The sequence below is a fragment of the Cucumis melo genome, chromosome 5 (genome assembly GCF_025177605.1).
Source record: "Cucumis melo cultivar AY chromosome 5, USDA_Cmelo_AY_1.0, whole genome shotgun sequence".
NCBI classification, from domain to species: domain Eukaryota; kingdom Viridiplantae; phylum Streptophyta; class Magnoliopsida; order Cucurbitales; family Cucurbitaceae; genus Cucumis; species Cucumis melo.
Window position 1 is genome coordinate 1,226,668 of NC_066861.1, and position 23,981 is coordinate 1,250,648.

General features: G+C 33.6%; 3 protein-coding genes across 3 annotated transcripts; 2 read left to right on the plus strand and 1 right to left on the minus strand.

Annotated features, from left to right (window-relative positions):
• Positions 1-232: 232 nt before the first annotated feature.
• Positions 233-4,769, minus strand: LOC103491492 (protein RETICULATA-RELATED 4, chloroplastic-like). The gene is made up of 8 exons (XM_008451471.3): positions 4,028-4,769; positions 3,507-3,575; positions 2,620-2,751; positions 2,484-2,537; positions 2,345-2,389; positions 1,618-1,757; positions 774-899; positions 233-615 (listed from the first exon to the last, which is right to left on the minus strand). The coding sequence occupies exons 1-8, from the start codon at positions 4,616-4,618 to the stop codon at positions 579-581; spliced, it is 1,194 nt and encodes a 397-aa protein (XP_008449693.2). The 5' UTR covers positions 4,619-4,769; the 3' UTR covers positions 233-578.
• Positions 4,770-10,205: 5,436 nt separating this feature from the next.
• LOC103491491 (uncharacterized) lies at positions 10,206-10,823 on the plus strand. The gene is made up of 2 exons (XM_051085101.1): positions 10,206-10,415; positions 10,495-10,823. The coding sequence occupies exons 1-2, from the start codon at positions 10,346-10,348 to the stop codon at positions 10,731-10,733; spliced, it is 309 nt and encodes a 102-aa protein (XP_050941058.1). The 5' UTR covers positions 10,206-10,345; the 3' UTR covers positions 10,734-10,823.
• A 2,197-nt stretch (positions 10,824-13,020) lies between these two features.
• On the plus strand, positions 13,021-23,731 carry LOC103491490 (uncharacterized). The gene is made up of 11 exons (XM_008451470.3): positions 13,021-15,833; positions 15,983-16,222; positions 17,041-17,170; positions 18,258-18,410; positions 18,602-18,846; positions 19,023-19,092; positions 19,721-19,927; positions 20,431-20,663; positions 21,418-21,496; positions 21,575-21,712; positions 22,610-23,731. Exons 1-11 carry the CDS (start codon positions 13,513-13,515, stop codon positions 22,805-22,807), a joined length of 4,014 nt encoding a protein of 1,337 aa, XP_008449692.2. The 5' UTR covers positions 13,021-13,512; the 3' UTR covers positions 22,808-23,731.
• Positions 23,732-23,981: the final 250 nt, after the last annotated feature.

The window sequence follows — 23,981 nt, forward strand, 5'->3', positions numbered from 1 at the left end:
TAAAATTTTGTTATATTTTGTAAATATTTTGATTTTTAATATGTGATGGAAGGAATTTTTTTTCAAGTGCATTTCCATGCAAGGTAAAACAAATAAACAGAAAAAACACCTTTTGGCAATAGGACAAAAGAAAGGAAAGAGAAAACTACTTGTTAGTTGTTAGTTATTGCTTCCAATACTACATTTTTCTAGAAGGAAAAAAAAAAACCAAACTCAAACTCAAATAATCATATTATAAAAGCAAACAAAACAAACAAATTTTATTTGATAATTTACTTTCATAGCTCCATATATATTCATTGAAGCTTTATCAAAATTATCTTTAAACTCAAACAAAGTAAACTGCATTTCCTTTGTTATTCCTATCTCTGTCCGGCTACCCTACATTACACAACACATCAAATAGTGGAAGAGAAGAAAGGAAAACCAAAAATAAAAATGCCAGAGAGTGAAATATAATTAAACCAAAAGAAGAGATTAAAGAAAACGCCAATTGAACATAAATTGTAAAATGGAACCTTCCTCACGTTCATTTGAACTTGATGATTAAAACCAAACCTACGGAATATTAGCATTCACTACTGAACTCCTATCAAACGGGCATAGTCCACCCACCTGCCAAACCAAGTTTGTTTGTACAATGTCAGTGAGTTGTGATAGAGAAAGTTAAGCAAGTGATCATGTTTTTCAAAACAAAAATAAAGGAACCAACTTTGCGTAGAAAAGGGGAAAAGCGAAAGATGATGGTTTGTAAGAAGGGGCGAAAATCTTACAAGAGTGAGCCAAGGAATGTGTTGCCTGTCCTAACAGCAAAGCAGATTGCACTCAGCAAGAGCTTGTGTTGGTGTAACATGGGTTCCAAAATACGTTGTTCAATAACACCAGCCAGAACTTGATACCTACACATAACGAAACATATCTTTGTTAAAAGAAAAGCTCTGAAATGGAATCAGATCCAAGCAGGCGCGCATCACTGCCATCATACTTCAAACCATTTAATAAATTGACAATATTGTACACGGTAACCTATTTTTCAAAAGCTTTCAAGACCAAGCATAAAACCTGCTATTTCAAAGTTAAATGAATACCAAACACGTCCAAGACTGCAATAAGTCTTTACTTCTGGAAAACATTAGAGTATAATATTTGTGCAGTTTATTAGGCACCAAGCACTCAGACTGCTTGTTCCACACAGCATGATCCTTACATTTACATGCCCAATAAAAAAGGTTCTTTAGTTTATTGGAGGACGTAGAGATTCATAGCCACTCTGATTAAAAACTGAAATTCCCCTTTCGACAAGTCTTGAAAATCTCAATAGATAGGTCAGTTTCTATTATCATACCTCTCCCAGACAGAACTAGCGACCCACATCACTATCTAAATTCAAGTCCAATGAACATATTTTTTCCAGCTGTCCTTTAGAACCCAATCCCCACTATATCAAATGATAACAATCATGATGCAGAAAGCTAGCATACTTTTTAGGGTATACAAGAAAAATAACGCCATAACACAAAATTTAGAAAAGAATCAAGACGTGAAATTTCAAAAGAATATGCAAGGCAGAGTTGGGCTAAGACAGACAACAAGTTTATAACTGGAGGAAACCGATACCTGAGATTGCTGGAGACAGCCATGTAGACACCATAGCCAACACTGGTGGAAAGTATGGGCACATTTTCGACTTCAGCTGCACCATTCTTGTCAATAGCCTTCCTTGCATTGATTAATGCGTTTGTAACAGCTGTACCAACCTAAACAGAGGCATGATAAATTAGTTTGTGCAATTTGTTTTCGAAAGTCAAACACCTTAGTACGTCGCAGCTATAGAAACAAGAATCTCAAAAGAGATCTGGAGGTTAATGTTAGGGCTATAAAGCGATACTTTAACTTTTTCTGTACATGAGCTAACATAGGACTCAGTTGACGGGATTGATTTCGAGTGTCACTACGATAAGACCCAATGGTTCACCGTTCAAAATTTTGTTAGAGTGTCCACACCCAATCTTCATAGAACTGCCTTACAAGTGTAATGCAAAATAATAATACTACTAATAATAACAAGAATAAAATATCTTAGGAGCGGGAGAAGTGGGCCCCCGAGCCTATCGTCTAAATCAAAGACACTGAACCAAATTTTAGAATTTTGATGGTGACAGGTGGCAAGACAATGGAACATTTTTGACAACATACCAGTGATGAAGTGGTGCCAACTGCATCATTTTTTTTTCTAGTGACAGATGGCTCTCAGAAGCAAAAGAGGTCACAAAAGATGACTTAAATGTCATACAAAAGACGGTAAGAATTTCAGAATTTCCAGGGGAAGTATATGAGAACATACCAGTGATGAAGTGGTGCCCACTGCAAAAAGCTTAGCTCCATTACGCTGCAAAATTATCCACCAAAAACATAAATAAGTTGATTTTGCATTCGTCTTAAAGTATATAAAAGAACACAAATTTGATTAAAAGTTCGCATACCGCTATTGAACCAAATCTCTGTAATAATGAGTACGAAGTTCCAGAGAGAGCAACCTAAAACAGAAGAGTTATTTAGTCCTTGATCCTAAAAAGAAATGTTCAGCAAAAATCTAAGTATTCCATAAGAATGACAGACCTGGAAAGCATTATCAGGACATCCATGGAAGAACTTTGTAATTGCTCCGGCATTCACTGAAAGTGGTGGTCGGAGAGAAACAGTCGGAGCAGGAAGATAAACAAGCATGAAATCTGCAATGATGGCCATAACCTAAAAAAATATGTACCGGTTAATATATATTAAAATGCCATCTTTCTCGTCAAAAAAAGAATGAGCATATTCAATAGTTCTGAAAGAGAATACCACTGCTAACGGACAAATGAAAACTGCAAATACCACAAGTATTAACTAGTCACACTTGTCTAAGCCAAATACCCGATCGAGCATTTTATTCAGAGTATTTAACAAGACATCAGCACACATTCATTTTCCGATCTCTATGAAAGCGTCTCTGCCTTTACCAGCTTATACATAATCTATGAATTTAATCAACGCATCAGATTGATTGCTTTATTATTTCAATCTCGTGCGTCACCTTACCATCTTCACCCAACCACAATAGACAGATACTAGGCAGTGATAGCTCGTCAAACTGTTTGGAATGCCAACACAAATTTTTAGCCCGGACATATGAAGAACACAGTTCTAGTTATTGGATCCTCAACTCCTTGACGCCAACAATCATTCAATACCGTGTCTAGCACAGGGAGACTTCCACTTTTAAATGGTTAGGTGCATGTGGGAAGGAAAAATGTATTATTTTCCCTTTAATGAATTATTGAGCAGCTAACCATTACGAAATGTTCGATGAATCTTCATAATTTCTTTTAAGGGGAAAAGGATGATATGATCTTATAGAAGACAAACGTATATCTCAAAAGCGAGTACTCTAGTGCTATCACTCAGACATAGACAAGTGGAACGTATAAAAATCTGATGAGAATGGAAGAACAACAGAATTATACCACATCAGCAAAAACAATCTCGAGCTCGTCAAAGAACTTTTCTCTTCGGCGTTCATACTCTGCAGCAGTCTGCACAATAAATTACGACAATCAATATGCAAGGGACAGGGAAGCAGAAGGTGGGGAAATATTGACAATAAGCTAAAAACAAAACGCATGCAAGGAAATGATCAGACAAAAGAAAAGGGCTCGTGTCCTTCGATGATATCGATTAATGCAAGTATGCATGCAAAACAGAGAAACGGCAGTAATACTGACGAAATTTCGCTAAAAATTAGAAATCCCCAACAAAAATATCATTTCAAATCACAGATCACAGTGATAAGTAAATTATCTTGCAATTCAAATTGGAAAATGGGCAGATGAGTGGGAAAGTAATTGAAAAAAGTTGGGGAAATTTTTCTTTAGTAATCAGTAAAGGCGAAGAACAAAAGAAATGCAATAAAAGAAACCAGGAGATCCCTAGAGATAATACAAGGCATATTTACTGATCCGGAAATGAAAGTGAGTGAAAAGAAAACCTTAGTGAAGACTCCAACGCCGCATTCCATCGCAACCTTCGCCAGAAACAAATCATCCGCCAACAAGCGCTCCTTGAATCCACCAAACTGCATCAGCCATCGCATAAGAGCAGACTTCTGAAGCTCCAAGAACTTCGTAACCACCGATCCAGGGATTCGACCGGCCTCGATCGCCACTGCCAAATCCTTCGGTAGACATTCCAGTGACCAGCCAGCCTCAGCCAACACCAAAAGCGCCTCCGCCTTATTCTTATCACCAGCATTACCAGAATCCCCTTGATCACCATGATCATCTCCGCCGCCACCTCCTCCACCACGCGAAGAAAAGTCACCGCCATCAGCTCCACCACCACCACCACCACCAAATGAAGACACTAAAAACAGCTCTCGACGGTTACTGAGATCGCGACGGTCATTTCGACAAGTGAGAGAAAGACCATTGGCCTTGATACTGGTGGAAGATGAGTTGAAAACTGGAGAAGCGGAGATTCGCAATTGAAGCAAATGTGATGGCGATGACTGAAATGAACGATTCTGATTGAAGTTAGAGAGAGAGAAAGAAGACAGGTTAGTGAAAGCAGCAAAAGCCATCGCGATCAATCTCTCTCTCTCTCAATCTCAATCTTCACGGCGATCGGCGGCAGCGGAGGTTTTAGTTCCAAACGGTAAAGCGGAGTAGGTGGGCGGCGGAACTTAGAACTTTAGAACTCAAATGGCAGAGCCGCAGAAGAAGCCATTTGGGTTTTTCTTTTAAATATAAAACTGACCTTTTTATATATTTTTTTTTATTTATTATTATTTTCTTATTAAAAAAATATATATTTATATTTTCACGCGCGCAATTCGTCCGTGTCATTTACGCGCTTTAAGGACAGTCAAAGTCTTGAAAATCGGTATTAAAAACAACGAGAGAAAGTGTTAGGTTTCACCGCTGCACCCAACCCTTTGCTTTTCATGTGCTGAAGTTACAAGAAAAACGAGAATGTTTCTTAAGTTACCAAAATGGTTCCTACCAATTACATTTTTCGTTCTTATAATTATTGTATTAAAATTGTTTCTTCCTCTAGTTTATTCATCGAAAAGAAAAGAATCGTTTAAATAATTGTTAAAAATGACATGTGCGTTTTAGAGCATAAGTAAAGTTAACTTTTCTCGTCCCATTTTGATAATTTTAGAATGCCAAAGAAATGAAAGTGGGAAATAAAATATGTTGGCGGTGATAGTACAAATTTGTCACCACAATTTGATCCTCCTCAATGTGCATGATAGTTCCGTCTCTCACGCTCCTCTTCACAACAATTCATTAGTTCGACATTTTCATACCTTTCCTCAATAATGATTACAATTTTGACATACTGTTTATTCCTCAAAAGTTGGTCAAAAGGGAAAGCAATCACTACCCTAGCAAGAAGATGAGTCGAACGATTAGTGACTTTGTATCATTTCAAAGAAACTCCCTAACTCACCTTGTGGTTTGAGTATTGTTTCCACTGTATTTTTTATGTTTGATAGATCAAAGATTTTGAAGTTGAACTCATGGATGTCGTTTAGAAAATCATATTCAATGATAAAAGGAAAATAGAGAATAAGACTTAACAATGAGGACCTTCAAAGAAGCACCTACAAGCGATAACTTCAGTAAGGATAATCTTACATTCCAAATCATTAATTGGTCTCCCAACACAAAACCATTTTTCTTCTAAATATCAATTAGCATTCTTGTAATATTTTTTAACAACCAAACTTGCAACAAGAACCAAATTTAAGTTTTATCAGACTAAATCTGAATATTTGAACTAACTCTCAAATAAGGACAATTTTACCATAAGCCTAAGAGTCCTCAATTTCAATGTGTTTTTTCTATCATTTTAAAACAAAGTCATCTTGATTATCAAAATGGCTATGTAGCACAACTCAACAGTGGAATGCTTAATACCGTTTGAATCTTTTATTTTAATTTTTGTGAATTAAGTCTTTTTAACTACTCCAATATGAAAGATATTTATCATATGATTTCAACTAAATTAAAAAAGTATATATATTAAAAATTTGGAAAAAGAAGACAAAAAAAAAAAAAAGATAGGACTATGAATTTGAATTCAAGTGGACAACATTAGGACGGGGTTCCCAAAACTTTGGAAAGTCCTGCGTTGTTTTATGATTTGATTTGATATAGCACTATGGTTACGTCGGATTCCCCGTTAGAGTAATTTTCCACATTCTTCTTATTTTATCACTACATTTCATATATATATATATATATATATATATATATATATATATATATATATATATATATATATATATATATATATATATATATATAAATAGAAAAACCTCAATAATGAATAAATTTTATAACGTTATCGTAACAGGTCGATTTATGTTTATTTTAACTTTTTATAGATTGGAGGTTCAAATTCTTATTCTCTTAAAAACCGTTCGGTGAGATATACGAAGGTTGATCTCCAATAGAATATACATATATATCGTTTTTATTTGACATGGTACTTAATATTTTTTAAAATAATGGACAAAAGAATTGTTATAAATAGCCAAATTTAAATTATTTACGCAATATAGCAAGAAAAGAGAATTTAGTGATTTTGCTATATTTTGCAAATAGTTTCGACTTTTTTTTTTTTTTTGCTATATTTGAAAACGCGTGTATTTTGCCTAAGTTTAAAACACCTTTGACATTTTCCCTACATGTTTTAAATGAATGGAACTCGTAAAAATGAAATTTGTATTTATAAAGACAAAGACATTAGTTAAACTCTTAATAGTTAAGTATTCTAATTTAATCGTTTAAAATTTAAGTTTTGTTTCAATATATCAAGATTTAGACTTTCGACCTCGATTTTTTTTACTAAATATTCACTTTTAAATACTTGATTTTAATAATTAAGAAAAATAATGAAAATTAATTATACATCTTTTAAGTTAACTAATAAGCATTATCATCGAGTATCATAACTAATAATATTTGGTGAAAAAATCAAAGTTAAGTGTAAAAATTTGAAATCTAGTGACTAAAATTGAAACAAAACTCATATTCTCACAACAAAATTTTAATATTTTGAAATTTATAAACTAAACTAAAAAAACAACGATAAACGTTTGAAAAATTCGAGACTAAATAAAAGCTAGACCTAGGTATAATCTAATAGCCAAGTTTTTCATTATAACTTAAAAGAAAATGCATGTTATTTGCTATTTACCAATATATGATTGCATCTTAAAATGTTCTCCGACTTATTATCATGTGATTGAAATAAAAATAGTAATTAAACTGACAAGTAATATAAAAAAACTAACGTAAATATTTCACAACGACAATTATATTTAGTATAGATTCCGGAAAAATCAAGTCTCCTCAACTTTATGCTCTTTACATGTATCACTCTAGACATCGATTCGTTAAAATTATTTTTATCCCTTTTTTTTTTATAAATGATTATAAAACATATTCAAAACAAATTTTGGTGTAGTAAACATTTTCATATAAGAGTTGAATCAATAAATTTGGACGATGTTCCCAATATGACAAAAAGGAATCTATCCTAAAGTGCTTTTGGGAAATTTGTTGGGCCCATGGGCTTTGATTCAGCACCTGTCTTCCAAGAATATGTTCTCAACATAAGAAAAGATTACAATTATATTCTAACAATGTGCTTAACTAAATATACTTTTTGTGAAAAAAATAAACTTTTTGGTTAGTTTCGAATAAGGAACGAGTTATTATAGTCATATATTATAATAATTTGTATTTGAAGTATAAATTATTTTAATTTGAATTATAATAATAAGTGTGCGGAATGTAAACTATTTTAGTTTGAGAAGAAAACAGGAATAGTCTAGCAAATGATAAAAGGAAATTTGTGGATATAAAATTATAAAAATGACAAATTACTGTAACAAATTGTCGGTTGTAAAATAATGTTTATTGTAGGAAAAATCTAAGTAGTATTTACTACAGTAAGATATGATTGTTATAATTTTACATAATTCTTCTCGATCCAAATGTTTCCTAAAATTGAAACATTTTGAAATCTAAATATCAAACAATAATTATATCCAAAATGTAGAGATAAACCGAATATATTCTCTCTCTTTTTTTTCAATTTTTATGATTTAAAAGTATATTAAAAATCATATCTCTTGAGTTACGTTCATTATGTTCGATTTGATAGTTAAATGCTGAACTTTTAAAAATACATTAAAGGTAGAAAGTTATATTTTAAAATTATACGAACGAGATACATATATTTCTCGAAATCTCAAAGCTAAGAATTAATAAATTATATATTTATATATAATTTTAGAATATGTAGTTTTGATAGATTCTAAATTTGTTCATACTACATTGACTTTTTTTTTAGAAAAAGTTACTATCTATTAAAATCTTTTTAATATAATTTTTTTAAATAAGAAAATAGTCACAATGATTTTTTTTTTCAAACCACACGTGAAAAATACTTTTATTATTGAATAAAATTTAAAATTTATTAAAAAAAAGCACTAAAACTAAAATTGAGCAGAAAATATAAAGACTAAAATCAAATAAATGAATAAAATGATATTAAAAATAATAATAATAACAAAACAAACCCTGAAACATAGTAGTAGTTACAATTATACCTTTAAACTTTTAAAATTAAAAACCAACCCCTTAAATTTATCCAAATTTTAAAATTAGACTATCAAACTTATATAATTATATAAACTATAGCGATTATAGAAGTTTGATAATTCAAAATTATTTTTTTATCGTCTGTGAGTCCAATTTTAACATGTTTACAAGTTCGAGAGTCCAACCGTTATTAAAAGTTTAAGGATGTAATTACAACGACTCGTCGTACGTTACGGTTTGATATTGAAATTTGGCCAAGAATGGGGGGGGGGGGGGGGGAGGGAAGTGGACAGTAATAATAATGGAGTATTTCCAGATGCCTTACATGCCCAAAAAACTAACAAAGTCAAGAGAGTAAAAACATATAGAGATGGCAGTGGGAATGATTCAATGCTACATTTCTCAACCCCCTATGAGACAAACTGAGACAGTCATGATTCCCATCATAAACCCTTCATTACCCCCAAACATTTCCATTCCTTTAAATCTTAGCCCTTCATTTTCATTTCCTCATCAGGAAAACCCTCTCTCTTTAATTCATAAAAACCCCCCATCTTCTCTAATACCCTTATTCTCACACTCAACAAACCCCAAGAGATCAAACACACACTCTCTCCCTTCTCCTCCTCCTCCTCCTCCTCCTCCCTTTGCTTGCTTGGGAGGGTGAAGGTGAGAACAAAAAAAAAATCAAAAGGTGAGTTTGGGTTATTAACCTCTCAATTTAGTTAATCTTGTTGTCCCATTAATTGTATACTTTTTATTACTATCAATCTATCTTTATGTTAGTGACTTCTTTTACTATACCATTAAAATTTAGGGGGTGTTTGCAGTAAATAGTAAATAGTAAGAGGAAACGTTTTAAGTTTAAAATTTGGTGAAAGATCGTTGAGTGAGATTTGTTGTATGTATGATTGAAATTTAAGGGATGGTTAGACGCTAAGTTGAGTTGTGAAGTTTATGTTTGAGGTCGAGAGTTTGTAAGATACTTAAATTATTCGATAAATGTACAATCATTGCTAGAGAAACGTTTATGTGTGTTTAAGAAGTATTAGCTTTAAACTCAAAGTGCAAGTTTAAGGAAATAGTCTATGTTTAGAAATTGGTATTGGATCGAGTGAGGTTTGTTTATGACTGAAACTTAGGAGGTGTTTAGGCACTAAGTTGAGTTAGTATGTTGAAAATTAGGAAGTTTATGTTTAGAGTTGGAAGTAAAATTACTCGACAAAAGTAAATACAGTAAATATGAGGAGAAGACAAAGTTTTTCGATAAATGTGCAAACTTAAAGAACAGTTACCGTTAAAATGAATTTTGTTTGACATCAATTTATAGATTAAGTGGTTCACACACCTTTATAATTTATCAAATAAATTAACGAACACTTAATTTTATCAACTCGACGATAATTGACGTAGACGATGCCTTTAATTTTCTTTGTCCAAGTGTATGATTATTGCTTGTAGTAATAAAAATCTGACACGTGCGAGACATGTCATGTGACCCGACCGATATTGGGTCCCCTCAGGAATCAAATTGGGCCGTTCCTATTTAGTCCCATAAGAAACATTATGGGCCGAGCCCAATAATATTATTACTCTATTTTATTCATTGATATGATATATAATATAGTTTTTCATTCCTAATTATATACTTTAACACCAATACTGCCTAATTTATTCTAACAATTATGCTATCTAAAGTTTACTTATTTTTCCACTTAGGAATGGATCCACACAATTCAAAAATTGATCCATCAGGTTCGTTCGATTTTTTTTTAATGAACTTTTAGGTTGATCCATCATCGTTAGCGAATGATTGAAATATTTGTGTACATAGAGTTCGAGGCCACACCTTCGGAATTGAGAACTCTAGAAAGGGAGCTCGAGGAGAAGACGAAGAAGATGGAAGAAATGAAGAGGAAGATCGAAGGTAAAAAGGTTTGTTTAGAGAAGAAGAAGGATGATGGGAAGTTTTCAAAGAAAGGAATGGAAGTTTTTAAGGGGTTATGTGGAAAATACAAGAGCTTGAGAAAGGAATACAATGAAACATTGGAGAAACAGACAAGGGAATCCTAGGAATTGTGTAATTAATGACCAAAGACTTGAATGTCTCTACCACATGTTATTTTAATTATTAATAAAAATCTAAATTAATTTATTCATGTCTCTTTATTTCCTTGCAATAATATAGGAAGAACAACGAACTGATTCTGATCCTGAAAAAGTAAAAACGACTATTGGTTAATTGATTAGTTGGTTTACATAGGTTTGAGTCTTTGAGTTTTTTAAAAAATGTTGTCAGTTTGGATTTTTTCCAAACCTAACTCCAACCAAAATTTTCTTTATCTTCAATCGACTATCTTCAGTTAAGACGATTTTGGGTTTTTTGATTTATTATGCTCACTACTAAATTTGGGTATGAGATAAAATAAGGTTGATTTGGAGTTTTCTAAATTAGTATTTATAGCAGTGTAATTTTCAAATATGTATATCAAAATATAATTACTTTTTATATAAAAAAAACATTTTAGATTTAGGTAAGCAAATTTTAGTTAAACCCAATTTTAATTTTGAATAAATGGTAAAAATCTTATGTTGAATTTGCTAAATTTATGCCTTTTCCCGTGCATTTTTTGTCCGTGTTGGAGTGAGTTAGAATTAGGAATAAGTGTTAATAGTTCATAACTAAAATGTAAGTGAATTTTGTTGTCGTTATGTTAATTTAAATATTGTAATTAAGTTTAAATATGTTTTAGCTTAGCTGGTTTTTTTTTTTCCAGCAGAATGATTAGTATTTTAAGAAAAGTTATTTACTAATTCATAAACAAATTCTTCGAGAATTGATTAAATATTTCAAACTAAAACTAGGTTAAAAAAATATTTTTGATCTTTAAAACTTTCACGAAAATAACAATTTAGTCCTTAAGTTTTAGTTAATAATAATTTAGTCTCTGTACTCTCAAATTTGTGACGACTTATTTTATAATAAACTAATTTCATTTTCTCATTTTCTTCACTAACCTTTTATTTTTTTAGACAATATCTTTCTACTTGCTTTTTTTTTTTTTCAATTACCATTTAAAATTATACCAACTAACCACACAACAACATATTTGTCTTGGGGTGAATGTTTTTTCTTACCAAAACATTTTTTTAGGACAACAAAATGTCCCAAACTCTTAATAATATCAATTAAAGTTTATATACCAAATGGTTTTTGTGTTTAAAAATTGAACCTTTTTTGGCCCCCACACACTACAATAAGAACAATATTGTGCTTTTCAATACTATTTAATACTCCATATGGTTATTCCTTTTCAATCATATCTTGACCATATGGGGTTTTCTTATCTTATATTATACATACTATATATGTATTATTGTATATTGTATATATGTGATGTAAACTCATTTCATATTAATTACATATATGTATATGCACTAGTCACCAACCATGGACTTTTCACCACCCTCAATCATTAAATTGGACTTTAAAATTCAACTTTATAATATAATTATAAAGATTATATCAAGAAGAAGGACAAATAACGATCCTATAAATGTTTTACGTTTATATTAACGTTGTTCTAGATTCACTTAAGAGATAGTTTACCGTTAAACTTAGTTGTTCTTGTTTGTATAGTTGAGGTCGTTATATTATTTACTCAATAGACAAACTTCATTTATTACAAATAAATACCTTTTGGATTTCAAGTATTATGAGTTTGTATTTGTTTATTTTTGTTAGTTAACATCCAAACATAATTATCACGAGATAATAATACTATGGCACATATTAAGAGATTGCACCAAGACAATGTTTTTCTTTTCCTTCTAATTAACTCCTAATCAAGTAGACATGTTAAATGTTAATTATGATTTCATTTATTAAAAATGAAATAAATACGTAAAGAATTTGAAGTACAAGTTAGAAATGAATGAATTTGAACTTAGAACCTCTCGATTCTCAGTATATACATATGCTAATATGTTTTTGATGACAATATCAAATGAAATTAGCTTAACTAACACAGTATTTGTAGTATTAAATACAAAGTCAAAGGTTCGATTCTCTTATCCATATATTATTCAATATAAAATCTGGTCGAAAACTACGTTCGAAGTATAGTATATGAAAGATTTAAAAGAATAAAAATTTGAAATAGTATAAGGTAGAGAGTCAACTTGTCATGTTGTAGGAAGTATTTTAAGAAACCCAAAGAAAACTTTTTTTTCTTCTTCTTCTTCTTCTTGAATTGATAATTGTGATAAGAGCAAAGGAAGAAGATGGACCCAACTCCCAAACCCAATAATATGAAAAATAAAATTTTCAAAATAGATTAATTAATTTATAAAAAAAGAAAGAAAGAAAAAAGAAAAAAGAAAAAGAAAAACCCAAATGAAGGGATTGAAGAAGAAGAAGCTACAAACACAACACATGATATTGAAAGCACCATTAGAAGATCAAAAACAGAGGCAAAGAAAAATAAAGCAATCAACTTTTTTTGTTTTTCATTTTTCCTTTTGGCTTTATGAAATTCATACCTGTGATTAAACTGTTGAAAATCCAAACAAATCTCTTTTCCTTTTGATTTTTGCCTTCCAACCCAAGGAAATAACTCCCACCTCAAATTGCTCTTCCCACTTTCCATTTATATACTTTGCCTGATTTCGATATGATCCTTCTTCTTTCTGCATTGGGTTTCAATCGGTCTGCCATTGATGGGCGGCCACAAGCTTTTAAACGAAAACCCATGTTCTTGAGCTTCTAAATCCTCAGACCCATTTCCGACTTCCCAGATTTATGATTCTTCAATTTCTTTGAGTTTCTCAAAACCTTGCTGCCCCAGACGACATGAATTCATCAAGTTTTCACGATAATGCTTCTGGGTCTTCGAATTCTTTTGATGGGTATTCCAAACTTAATTACGTTACCCCATCGGGTCCTCGATCGAAGTCTGGTCTTACGAGGCCGAGGATGACGAAGGTGAGGAGACAAACGAGTTCTCAGGATTTGAGGTCTGCGACGGTGCCGGAAACATTTCGTCCGTTTGCCGGATATTCATTTGCAGTCCCGTTTGGCCAGGATTCTGTCTCCGGTAAATCGGGTGGGATTGGGAATCAGCCATTTGTATTTGGAGAAAATAGGAGCACCACCAGCTCGAATTTAGAGATGTCAGAGAGAGAAGTTTTTGATGGAATGAAGAAACTGAACATCGAAAGTGTGGATGAGGTTGGGATTGCTAGAGATGGGAAATTCGTCTTTAAGGGAGGTAATAGGAGGACGAGTAAAACCGATGTTTTTGATAAAGGAGGCAAAGAAGCCATTGAATCTAAGCTTCCGGATGACATGAGGAAATTGAACATTGAAGAAGGGCAAGGTAATGCTGTACCAGTTGAGAAAACTAGAAATGAAAGTTCGAGGTTGAGATCAAATGAACAGGCTAAAGTTGGTTTGTGGAACAGTAATATTGATAATCCTATAGTTTCTGAACTCCCCAACAAGTTGGAGCATTTGAACATTGAAGATAGTGGCCATCGTGGTATTGGTAGTGCTGCATTTAAAGCTGATGGTGTGGATATGTTTGGATTGGACAAGGGTAAGGGTGTTACAAACTTTGCTATTGGAAGCTCAGCAGATTCTCTTCCTGAGAAGATAAAAGGTTTGAACATAAAGGACACATCGAACTCAACAAATATCAACACCCACAAGGAAAAATTTGTCTCTGAAAGAACTCAGACTAGTGGTAATTTTGTTGAGCAAAAGGATATTTTCCTGTCAAGAAAGATGGAGGAGATGAAACTAGATAAAAGGACACCTTCATCTGGAGGAATTACAGAGACGACAGAAATGCAAAATTTTAGTTATTTAGATCGAAATCCTAATCAACCATTGGCTACAGACATGAAAACTCAGAAGTTGCAAGAGTGTAAGAACATGGGAGTTAATCAGTTTCCCACGTATGCACAAAAGGATGGTAATGATCAAAATAATGTGGCTATGCCTTCTTCAATTTTTCATAGTGATAAACAATTTAATGCTGTTGGTAGTACATTTCAAGCGACAGATACAAATAGAAACAAAGAAACATATTACTTTCGCTCTACAACTAAACAAGAAAATCCTGGATCATCTTTTGTAGAATGTGAAACATCAGATGTCAATCCATACATTTTTTCTGCTGGTATGACTCAAAAATTTCAATTCAATGCACAGCGGGATCCAACTAGAGAATTTGGACCAAAGAGTAGGAGTGGAAGATATAATCCGACCACGGTACAGTTGCACATTGATCAGGAGACTCGGGACTTTGTTTCAAGGGACAGGGATCCTCTGGAGAGAGACAAAGCGTCTGAACCATATTCACCAATGGATGCTTCGCCATATCAGGAAACTTTAGCTAGTGATCCAATCTCTCCTGAAAATTCTGTGACATCCAATGAATCACTGGTTCTTGACCACAACTCCGTTGAATTTGATGAGTCAGTACCTGAGGTTTTAAATGATGTTATAGATGAAGATCTGCTTAACGCTACAGAAAGCTTAAATATAAGTGAACCTGGTTTGAGTGCAACTGAAGTAGAGGGAGATGATGGCTCCCTTTACCATTCTAATACAAACCTGGGTGCTGAAGGGCCTGTGGACGAATCTGTTTCAGGTGCAGATACTGAAAGCTACAAATCTGCAAATGAGGAGTTGGATTTAAGTGGTGATCTAGCTGCTATTTCAGAAGAAACAGAAGCCAGTTCAAGTTTGAAATTGGAGAGGCAGGATAGCGATGGCAGGAAGCAATTCAGTTTTGCTTCAAATTCAGAGGATGCATCCAGGTCGAACTTTATATTTGCTGCCTCTTCTGCTGCTCAAGGTCAATCATCTGCATCCAAACGCCAATTTAAAAAGAAAAGTTGGGGAAAAGTTGGTCAAGATTCTCATATGTCGCCAACAATTGGCATTGAGGTTCCATTGTCATCTTCTTCTGCGCAATTCGTAACATTTTCTGGGAATTCATCACCGATATCGTCTCAGAAAAGTCAGAAAGGAGATTCATCTATGGCTCAGCAAAAATATGGAGTTGGCTCTTGGGTGAACAAAGGCCCGGAGATGAAGCAAGAGCCTGTTTCTACTATGGCAGCAACAGTTGCTGCCCAGGAGGCTTGTGAAAAGTGGAGATTGAGGTTAGTGTTTTGGTGCTTATAATTTTTTCTTGTCGTAGGTATCATAATAGGTGTGTCCTTGGAATTTTCAGTTCAATTAGGTGTTGTCTTTTACTTTGGCATCGCCAGCTTCAAATTTTTCTCTCTTTTATTTGCCTAACATGTTGCAGAGGCAACCAGGCATATGCAAGTGGTGATTTATCCAAAGCCGAGGATCATTACACTCAAGGGGTGAATTGTATTTCAAGAGATGAATCGTCTAGAAGCTGTCTCAGGGCTTTGATGCTTTGCTATAGCAATCGTGCAGCAACTAGAATGTCTCTTGGAAGATTGAGAGACGCAATCAGTGACTGTACAATGGCTGCTGCTATAGATCCTGGCTTTTATAAAGTGTACCTTAGAGCTGCAAAGTAAGGCCTCGCTGTTTCTTTATTGTCTTTCTGTCTTATTCTGAGTTTGATACACACATACGCACATCCATAACTCTTTAAGGCTTCTTTGTCTGACGTTAAAGAAATGTTTTCATTCTCGGTAGTTAGTTGCTTAAGCATTTTTTTAACTGTATGTCCGATGCATGTATGTAGAATCTTAAAGAAAGTGTGTTAATATGTTTTTCTTTGGGGGTCGGTGGCAAACACTTTTTCTAATTATTTATTAGATTATATTTTGCTTGATTAGTGCCTTTTTGTGGTGATATCATGATAGAATCTTAAAGAAAGTGTGTTAGGACCAGGGTTGTACCCTTTTTTGGACTTAGTGTTTTTGGATGTCTTTGTATATTCTTTCATTTTTTCAATGGTTGGGTTTTCATCTCCAAAAGATAAAAGTGAATTGTCAGAGCTTATAATATTTAGCATCGGAGAACTTTTATTTAACATCATGAGTAGGTGGCCTTAAGATTTTAACACTTAACCTTAAAATGCGTTTGAGTTTACAGTTTGCCTTTTTTACCATTAGAACGACATAGGAAGCTACACATACTTGCAAATATTAGCATATAAAAAGAATAATTTTGTTTCTCCTATTGTCATATGTTAGGGTCGTACCAGGAATGATTTGTTAGTGATTCTCTTTGTAAATATCAGAACCTTTTATAATAGCATATTCTGGTTGTGCTTGGTTGGCGTACACATTCTCTATAGTAGATCTTATGATTGGAACTATGAATTGAAGTAGATCTTGAAAATTATGTTATAACGTATCACTAAAGTACTATCTCATAAATTAGCTGTTACCTTGGCCTTGGGGAAGTTGACAATGCAATACAATATTTCAAGAGATGCCTGCAGCCTGGAAATGATATCTGTGTGGACCGAAAAATTGTAGTTGAAGCATCTGACGGTTTGCAAAATGCTCAGGTAACAAAGTTCTTTCTAGGATATGATATCTTTTTGGCATTCTGTTCCTCCTGACGTGTATATACATGTTTATTGGAAGTTATAGTTTGTACAATGATTATAAAAGCAATGAATATTCTAGCCATGAAGAGTATTGGAACTCAAATTTACTCTTTTTTTTTTCTTTTAAGGAGACAAGCTTCTATATTATTAATAATAAACTCAAACTACAAGAGAGATATACAATGAGAATAATAGAGAAGTCTAGAAATGGGGGGGAGAGAGGATCAGTAGGTGCACTCGAACATCTCAACTAGGTTGACATCTCCATAGCACCCTCATCATATCCAAAAAACAAGAACAATACTAAGGTCATAAAAAGACCAAAGTAAACACCCAAAATAACAATATAATTTACCTACGTAAGATAGAAGCAAAGACGAAAAGTAAAAACTTAACGGTAGAAATACATATTAAAGCCTGTCAAAACTACAAAAGCACTAATTTTGAACTAGCAATCTGGGGAAATTGCCTTGTGTTCTCAGTCCTCTCAGTCCCTTATTTTTGGAAACTGTGACCTTATACATATTGTGACCAATTGGGCTTCCCTTTTGTCACTATTAGGTCTTATTGGAATATCTCATCTTCTTATTTTTTTGCATGGTCTCTCTCAACACAGTCTACAGTTTCTTATATAAAAAAAACAATGAATATTTTACTTCTTATTCATAAATTTACATATACCCTACTCTTGTGCCAATACTCTTTAGCTAACGAATATTGGTTTGGTGGGCTTTGTCGTTACTTTTTCCTTCAATCATTTAGACGTTGAAACATTTGAGTACTAGTTCATTTCTTGAAAAAAGTTCATGCATTGTTACACCCAAATTTTCCTACTTTTCATCGGAACCATGAATTAACTTGAATGTCCACAATATTTTCAATCTTTTTGTTACTTATGATAAGAGACAAGCTTGTTGAGGTAGATGCATATGGTTTTTTTCAAAAAAATTAAATTAGGTTTTAGTTTTAGTTGATTATTCACTTTTAATGGGTGTGACCTAAGGTTTCTGTATGTCCAAGACTTATTGTTTCTTCTGGCTTGCAGAAAGTGTCTGAATTCATGAAACGTTTAGCTGAACTTCAGCTAAGAAGCACATCCGGTGATATGCAAAGTGCTCTGGAATTAATTTCTGAGGCCTTGGTGATAAGCTCATGCTCAGAAAAATTACATGAAATGAAAGCAGAGGCACTTTTTGTGGTTTGTTGCACTCCCCTATTGTTATTGTTGTTGTTCTCTCTCTCTTTTTCCTTTCCCCTGTGTTCTCTTTTGGTAGATTATATGAGATTTTACTCCAAGTAAACCCAACTTTCATTTTCATCCGAGAGGCTCTAATCTTCATGCAGCATGACTCTTTTTTGTTTTTTTATCCCAAACTAAAAAAAATGCAGCTTCGAAGATATGAGGAGGTGATTCAGTTTTGTGAGCAGACTTTAGATTCTGCTGAAAAAAATTCTCCTTCAGAAGATATTGGCAGTCAGACCTCTAATCTGGATGATTCTGAAATCTCAAAGAAGTTTTACTTTAGGATTTGGCGATGCCGCTTGACACTCAAGTCCTACTTCCTTCTGGGAAAACTTGAGGAGGGTCTGGCTTCTTTAGAAATGCAAGAGGCGAGAGCATCTGCGATGATCGGGTAATTTGTTATGCTTCATCATATTACTATACTAGAATTCAAATCTCTTCTTTTCAGCTGGGAAATGGATAAAAATGTAAATTTACAAGATGACAAATTAGAGAGGAAAAAGATTTTTTTCCCTTTCAAAAAGTAGAATTGTGGGACTTCCTCAGTTTGACAATTTTAAGTTCCAGGACTGGAAGAAAGTTTTTGGAGTCATCAATACCACTAGCCACTACCATGAAGGAGCTTCTTCGTCACAAGGTAACCTTAGGGTTTTCTATATGTGCTTTACTCTTTCAAATCTTTGTCTGTGGCTTGGAGGCTCCTCTATTCTATCGGCCATAACTTGATCATATTCATTTATCATTTTTTCATCTCATTGATCCTTCGAATTTTTAGAGGGCCATATTCTATTGAAATTTAAACTCTTCACCATTTGTGAATTACAAATTGTATGTTTACTATCGTGTCTAATTGGAAATGCATGTAAAAAGAGGAGATGATTATGGTGAATTTGAAGTTTTACTAGGCAGAATCAAATATCTAAGATGATATAATATTAAATTTGTTTTCACCCATCAACTTAAGTTTTTAGGTCAAGAAGTGATTTAACATGTTATCAGAGTAGGTAATCTAAGAGGTCTTACGTTTAAACTCCTTCGATGTTATTTTCTTCCCAATTAATATTGACCTTTACTTGTTGGGTTTTCTACGTATTTCAAGCTCACAGGTGAGTGAGGGGTTAGTGATTTAGTACTAAATTTTCCTTCACTCATTAGCTTAGGCTTTTGGGTTAATATTACAACTAATCACTGTAAATATTCCATTTCAATTTAGTTGAGGGGACACCTTATCTCCATGGTCTTTCTTTCCCCTTAAATGACTACAGGCTGCTGGGAATGAAGCATTTCAGCAGGGGAGGTATGCCGAAGCTGTTGAGCATTATACAGCTGCTTTGTCATGCAACGTCGAGTCACGTCCTTTCACAGCTGTTTGTTTCTGCAATCGGGCTGCTGCATACAAAGCTCAGGGCCAAGTTATTGATGCCATTGCCGATTGTAGTCTTGCCATAGCCCTTGATGAAGAGTATTTCAAAGTAATCATTTCTTTCTTTCATTGTTGGTTTTTAAAAATACTAGGAGCCGCACTGTCAAAACTTATCTAGGTGGTGCGTAAAGATGTTTGATTGAAATAAAATTCTGCTTGGTATTTAGAACGGGTTGAATTTAGTTTGACAATAGTCCTTGGAATGGCAAGGATTCATAAATACCAAACTAAACTAAAAAAATGTTCGAATTTAGTCTGTACTTTCTTTTTTTTTCTTAAGAATGTTCAATGTTGGATATATTATCTGGCTGGCTATCATTACATTCTTGTGTTTAGTGATATGGTTACCTTCTGTATAAAAACAGAATTCCTACTGTTTTCAAATTTAACATTAAAGGCAATATCACATTATTTTAGAAATATCTAAATATAATTTTGAGAAAAAAAATCCTCTAGTTCTTCTTCTGTTTCTCAAAGAAAAATTAGAGTGGCACTATAGATGAACACTAACATAAATCTTAACATGTTCTAATTTAGCTTTTATATTCACAGGCAATTTCTAGACGGGCCACTTTGTATGAAATGATTAGAGACTATGGTCAAGCAGCTAATGATCTCCAAAAGCTTGTATCACTTTTCTCAAAGGAATTAGAGAAGACCTATCAATATGCTACTTCTGATAGATCAAGTACCAGTACAAATGATTTAAGACAAACTCGTCTCCGGCTTGCAGAAGTTGAAGAAGAATCAAGAAAGGAAATTCCATTGGACATGTACCTTATTCTGTAAGTATCACCCATCATTTAAAAAATCTGTTAAGTAATATAGCTGCCTTTCTTTGAGATGTTGCATTTGGCAGTAAATAGTGATCTAGTTTTTTAGTATGTGGAATGATATACCATCTATTAGATTTTTAAACAAATTTCTAGTGTTAATAATTTATTTATTCGATCGATGCAATGGTTGTAAATTTATAACTCAATACAAATATTCAAATACTAATGAAACAAAGAGACCCCTTTCCCCTTCCATCGGAGTTTTTGATTGATGTTGTGATGAAGATCATGCTTCTTATAAGTACCTATTCATGTTTTTCCTTTCCCCTCTTTCCGGATTAGAATTCTAGTGTCATTCAAGTCATTCCAAGTGTCAACTAGAATGTATAATCTCCCAGTGATTATGTCATGACACGAAGAGTCTAAGAAGAACCCACATTGTGAACTTCCATGGACGAACTAGCACTAGTTCAATATCCTTTATTTGTTTAGTTGCCTGCTCTATGCAGTTTGTAATTGACAACTTCATTCGTTCAGGACAATGGTTCTGCTCAAAACGTTAGAGGAACCTTAATTGTTGTTTGTGGGTGGTTTAGGCTATTTCATTTCCCCATTTAAAAGGGATGTCCACCTACCAACCTCCACAAAAGTATTAGTTTTATTGATACCAAAGGTTTGGCCATGAAGTTTTTTGGTAGGATGAGAAATTTGAGAGAGGCATTTCAGGTTATGAGAATCACTAGTAATTTAACTTTGATGGCAGGGGAGTTGATCCATCTGCATCTTCAGCTGAAATTAAGAAGGCATACAGGAAAGCTGCTCTCAGATACCATCCAGACAAGGTTTGATTTTTTTTATGCTTTGTTGATATGCTTATTTGTTTTGTAGGTATACTTAGTATTGGTTATTCATTTGTTTAGGCCGGTCAGTCCTTGGCTAGAGCAGACAATGGAGATAATGTGCTATGGAAGGATATAGCTGGAGGAGTCCACAAGGATGCTGATAAACTTTTTAAAATGATTGGAGAGGCATATGCAGTACTCTCAGATCCTCTCAAGGTACCTTAAAGAATCCTTTCATATCTTCTGGTCAATTGGAAGAGTTCTCCAACTTTTGAATCGAAATTTCATACGTCAATGATTTTTTTTCTTCTTCTCTTTTTAAGTTCTAGTTTAATAGCTCAATATATTTATTATATGATTATAACCTAAGAAGCATGGACATCGACACGAATACGACATGACACCAACATGTAGCAATTTCCAAAACAATAGAACACATCACGTGGGAACATGTTATTTTACTTTTTTTTACAAAAATAAATATATATGTGAATAATTTGACATATTGTGAAATACACACGCATATTTAACCAAAGTAAGAAAAAAGCATGAATGGAAAAAAAAAAAAAGAACGACAAAAGCAGAAGGAAATAGATAGAAATGAGAAGGGAAAGAAAAACAGTAAGAGAAGTCATATAAGTCGTCGGTGGTCGTGGGTTGAAGTTGAAGTTCCAGTCGTCAATGGAGTTAGAAAGAATTGGGTAGCATACTGGTTCTTTTTAGGAAGGCAGATTGTGGGTTAACTCTTGAGGCTAAAGTGTGTTTGTGTGGAGAAAGTGTGCAAAAACTCTAGAATTTTGAAAAGATTGGGTCGAATAGTTAATTTTAATCGGCTTAAAATTCCCCTTAAATGGGTTTTCGTTAGTGGATCGTGTTTCACTACTTTTTTAAAAAGAGAAATTTGCATATGGAGTGTCTTGGTATGTCGCTGTCGTGTCCTAGGTGTGTCTTGGGAGTGTCCTGATGTGTTGGAAAGAAAAGAAATAATAATAAAGTAACGGACACCCCAGCTGCATTTGGAGCGTCTCGGCATTCGACCAATGCTTTGCCAGTTTAGAATGTTGCTGCTTATAGATAATTACCTTATAGGTTAAAATAATATGTTTTTTTCAGCGCTCACGATACGATGCAGAAGAAGAGATGAGGACTGCTCAGAAGAAACGCAATGGAAGCAGCACCCCCCGATCACATACAGATGTTCATCAAAGTCATCAATTTGAACGAAATAGTGTTCGGCCTCAGTGGCGAGATCTATGGAGATCGTATGGTGCTCGAGGATCAGAATTTCCTCGATCAACTAGGTATTCGTAAGAACTCTATACCAACACGTCATGATCAAATTCAAGCATTCAAATGAGGTCTTACGCTATGGGCTCATCAATTAATTAATCATTCAATCAAGAAATCCAGCAGCAGTTTGACTCCTCATAGTGAAACTGACCAAAAGTTGACAATTGGTTCCTGAGGAATCCTGAGGGCTAAATCTTGCAAAAGAGGTGGAGGTCTGATCCTTAAACTCACCAACCTTAATGCCATAAAAGGAAGTAAAATGAATGTGTTCCAGTTCTTCATTTCCATCCTTGTAGCTTGTTCATATGATTGAGACAGAGAGTCATAGATTTGATTATAGAGTGAAAAAAGAAAAAGGAAGACAAAAAGAACATGAGGGAACGCAACATTTTAAAACAAAACAAAAAGAATGATGATAATTTGAAGTTTTTCAAAGTTTTTCCTTTTCCTTTGAACAATATTTTCTCCCCATCTTTTTTGGGGATCTCATGAGAGAGAAGTGTGTAGTTGTTCAAGTTCATTGTGCCATGTACATACAGAAGAGATGAATTATCAACTGTGTTACAACTTACAACATCTACTAATGGCAGCCGCCTGAGTCTCTAACAAGATGCTAACACATGAAAGAAGAATGACTGATAGACCTTCAACAATGTGGTAATTACCATTTCTGCATACCGTTTTCGAGTGTTTTGATGTACTCTCTTCTTTTTTTTACTCTCGTTATCGAATTTCGATCTGTGGGTAACAAAGTACACACTCCATATCTTCATGTTGATGAAGGAGTGTATGTGGTTCTTATTTTATTCTTTTTTAAAGAGTGATGTATTATGGAACAAAAAAATAGAAAAATAGAACATATAGCCTGACTGTGAACACATTTGGACATGAATACTTCATTTTGTAAATGGCTTTTTGGAATGAAGTTTTATGAATGCCAATTTAGATTTTGTGTGTTTGATTAAGTTCGGAAACATAGGTTACAAAGGTAATTATGACTTTTGAAACATAATTTAGATATTGACTCATTGTTTAAGGTTATTGATGTTGTATTATCAGTAAGTGCAAGTTTTATTTTCCCCATCCAGAAAGAGCTTTTTAAATAGTTAGTTCCACGTTGAGCTTTTAACTGCAGTTCTATCTATTTTTGTAAGTCCCTTGAAAGAGCTCTCACAGATGCTACAAAATATTTGAT

Bases quoted from the DNA above. Each gene is read 5' to 3' on its own strand.
- LOC103491490 (XM_008451470.3), top strand. From the start codon at position 13,513: ATGAATTCATCAAGTTTTCACGATAATGCTTCTGGGTCTTCGAATTCT. The intron at 18,847-19,022 runs GTAATTTGTTAT...TTTAAGTTCCAG, and splicing joins AGAGCATCTGCGATGATCGG to GACTGGAAGAAAGTTTTTGG. The intron at 19,093-19,720 runs GTAACCTTAGGG...AAATGACTACAG, and splicing joins AGGAGCTTCTTCGTCACAAG to GCTGCTGGGAATGAAGCATT.
- LOC103491491 (XM_051085101.1), top strand. From the start codon at position 10,346: ATGCTATCTAAAGTTTACTTATTTTTCCACTTAGGAATGGATCCACAC. The intron at 10,416-10,494 runs GTTCGTTCGATT...TTGTGTACATAG, and splicing joins TTCAAAAATTGATCCATCAG to AGTTCGAGGCCACACCTTCG.
- LOC103491492 (XM_008451471.3), bottom strand. From the start codon at position 4,618: ATGGCTTTTGCTGCTTTCACTAACCTGTCTTCTTTCTCTCTCTCTAAC. The intron at 2,538-2,619 runs GTCTGTCATTCT...CTTCTGTTTTAG, and splicing joins GTCCTGATAATGCTTTCCAG to GTTGCTCTCTCTGGAACTTC. The intron at 2,390-2,483 runs GTATGCGAACTT...ATAATTTTGCAG, and splicing joins AGAGATTTGGTTCAATAGCG to CGTAATGGAGCTAAGCTTTT.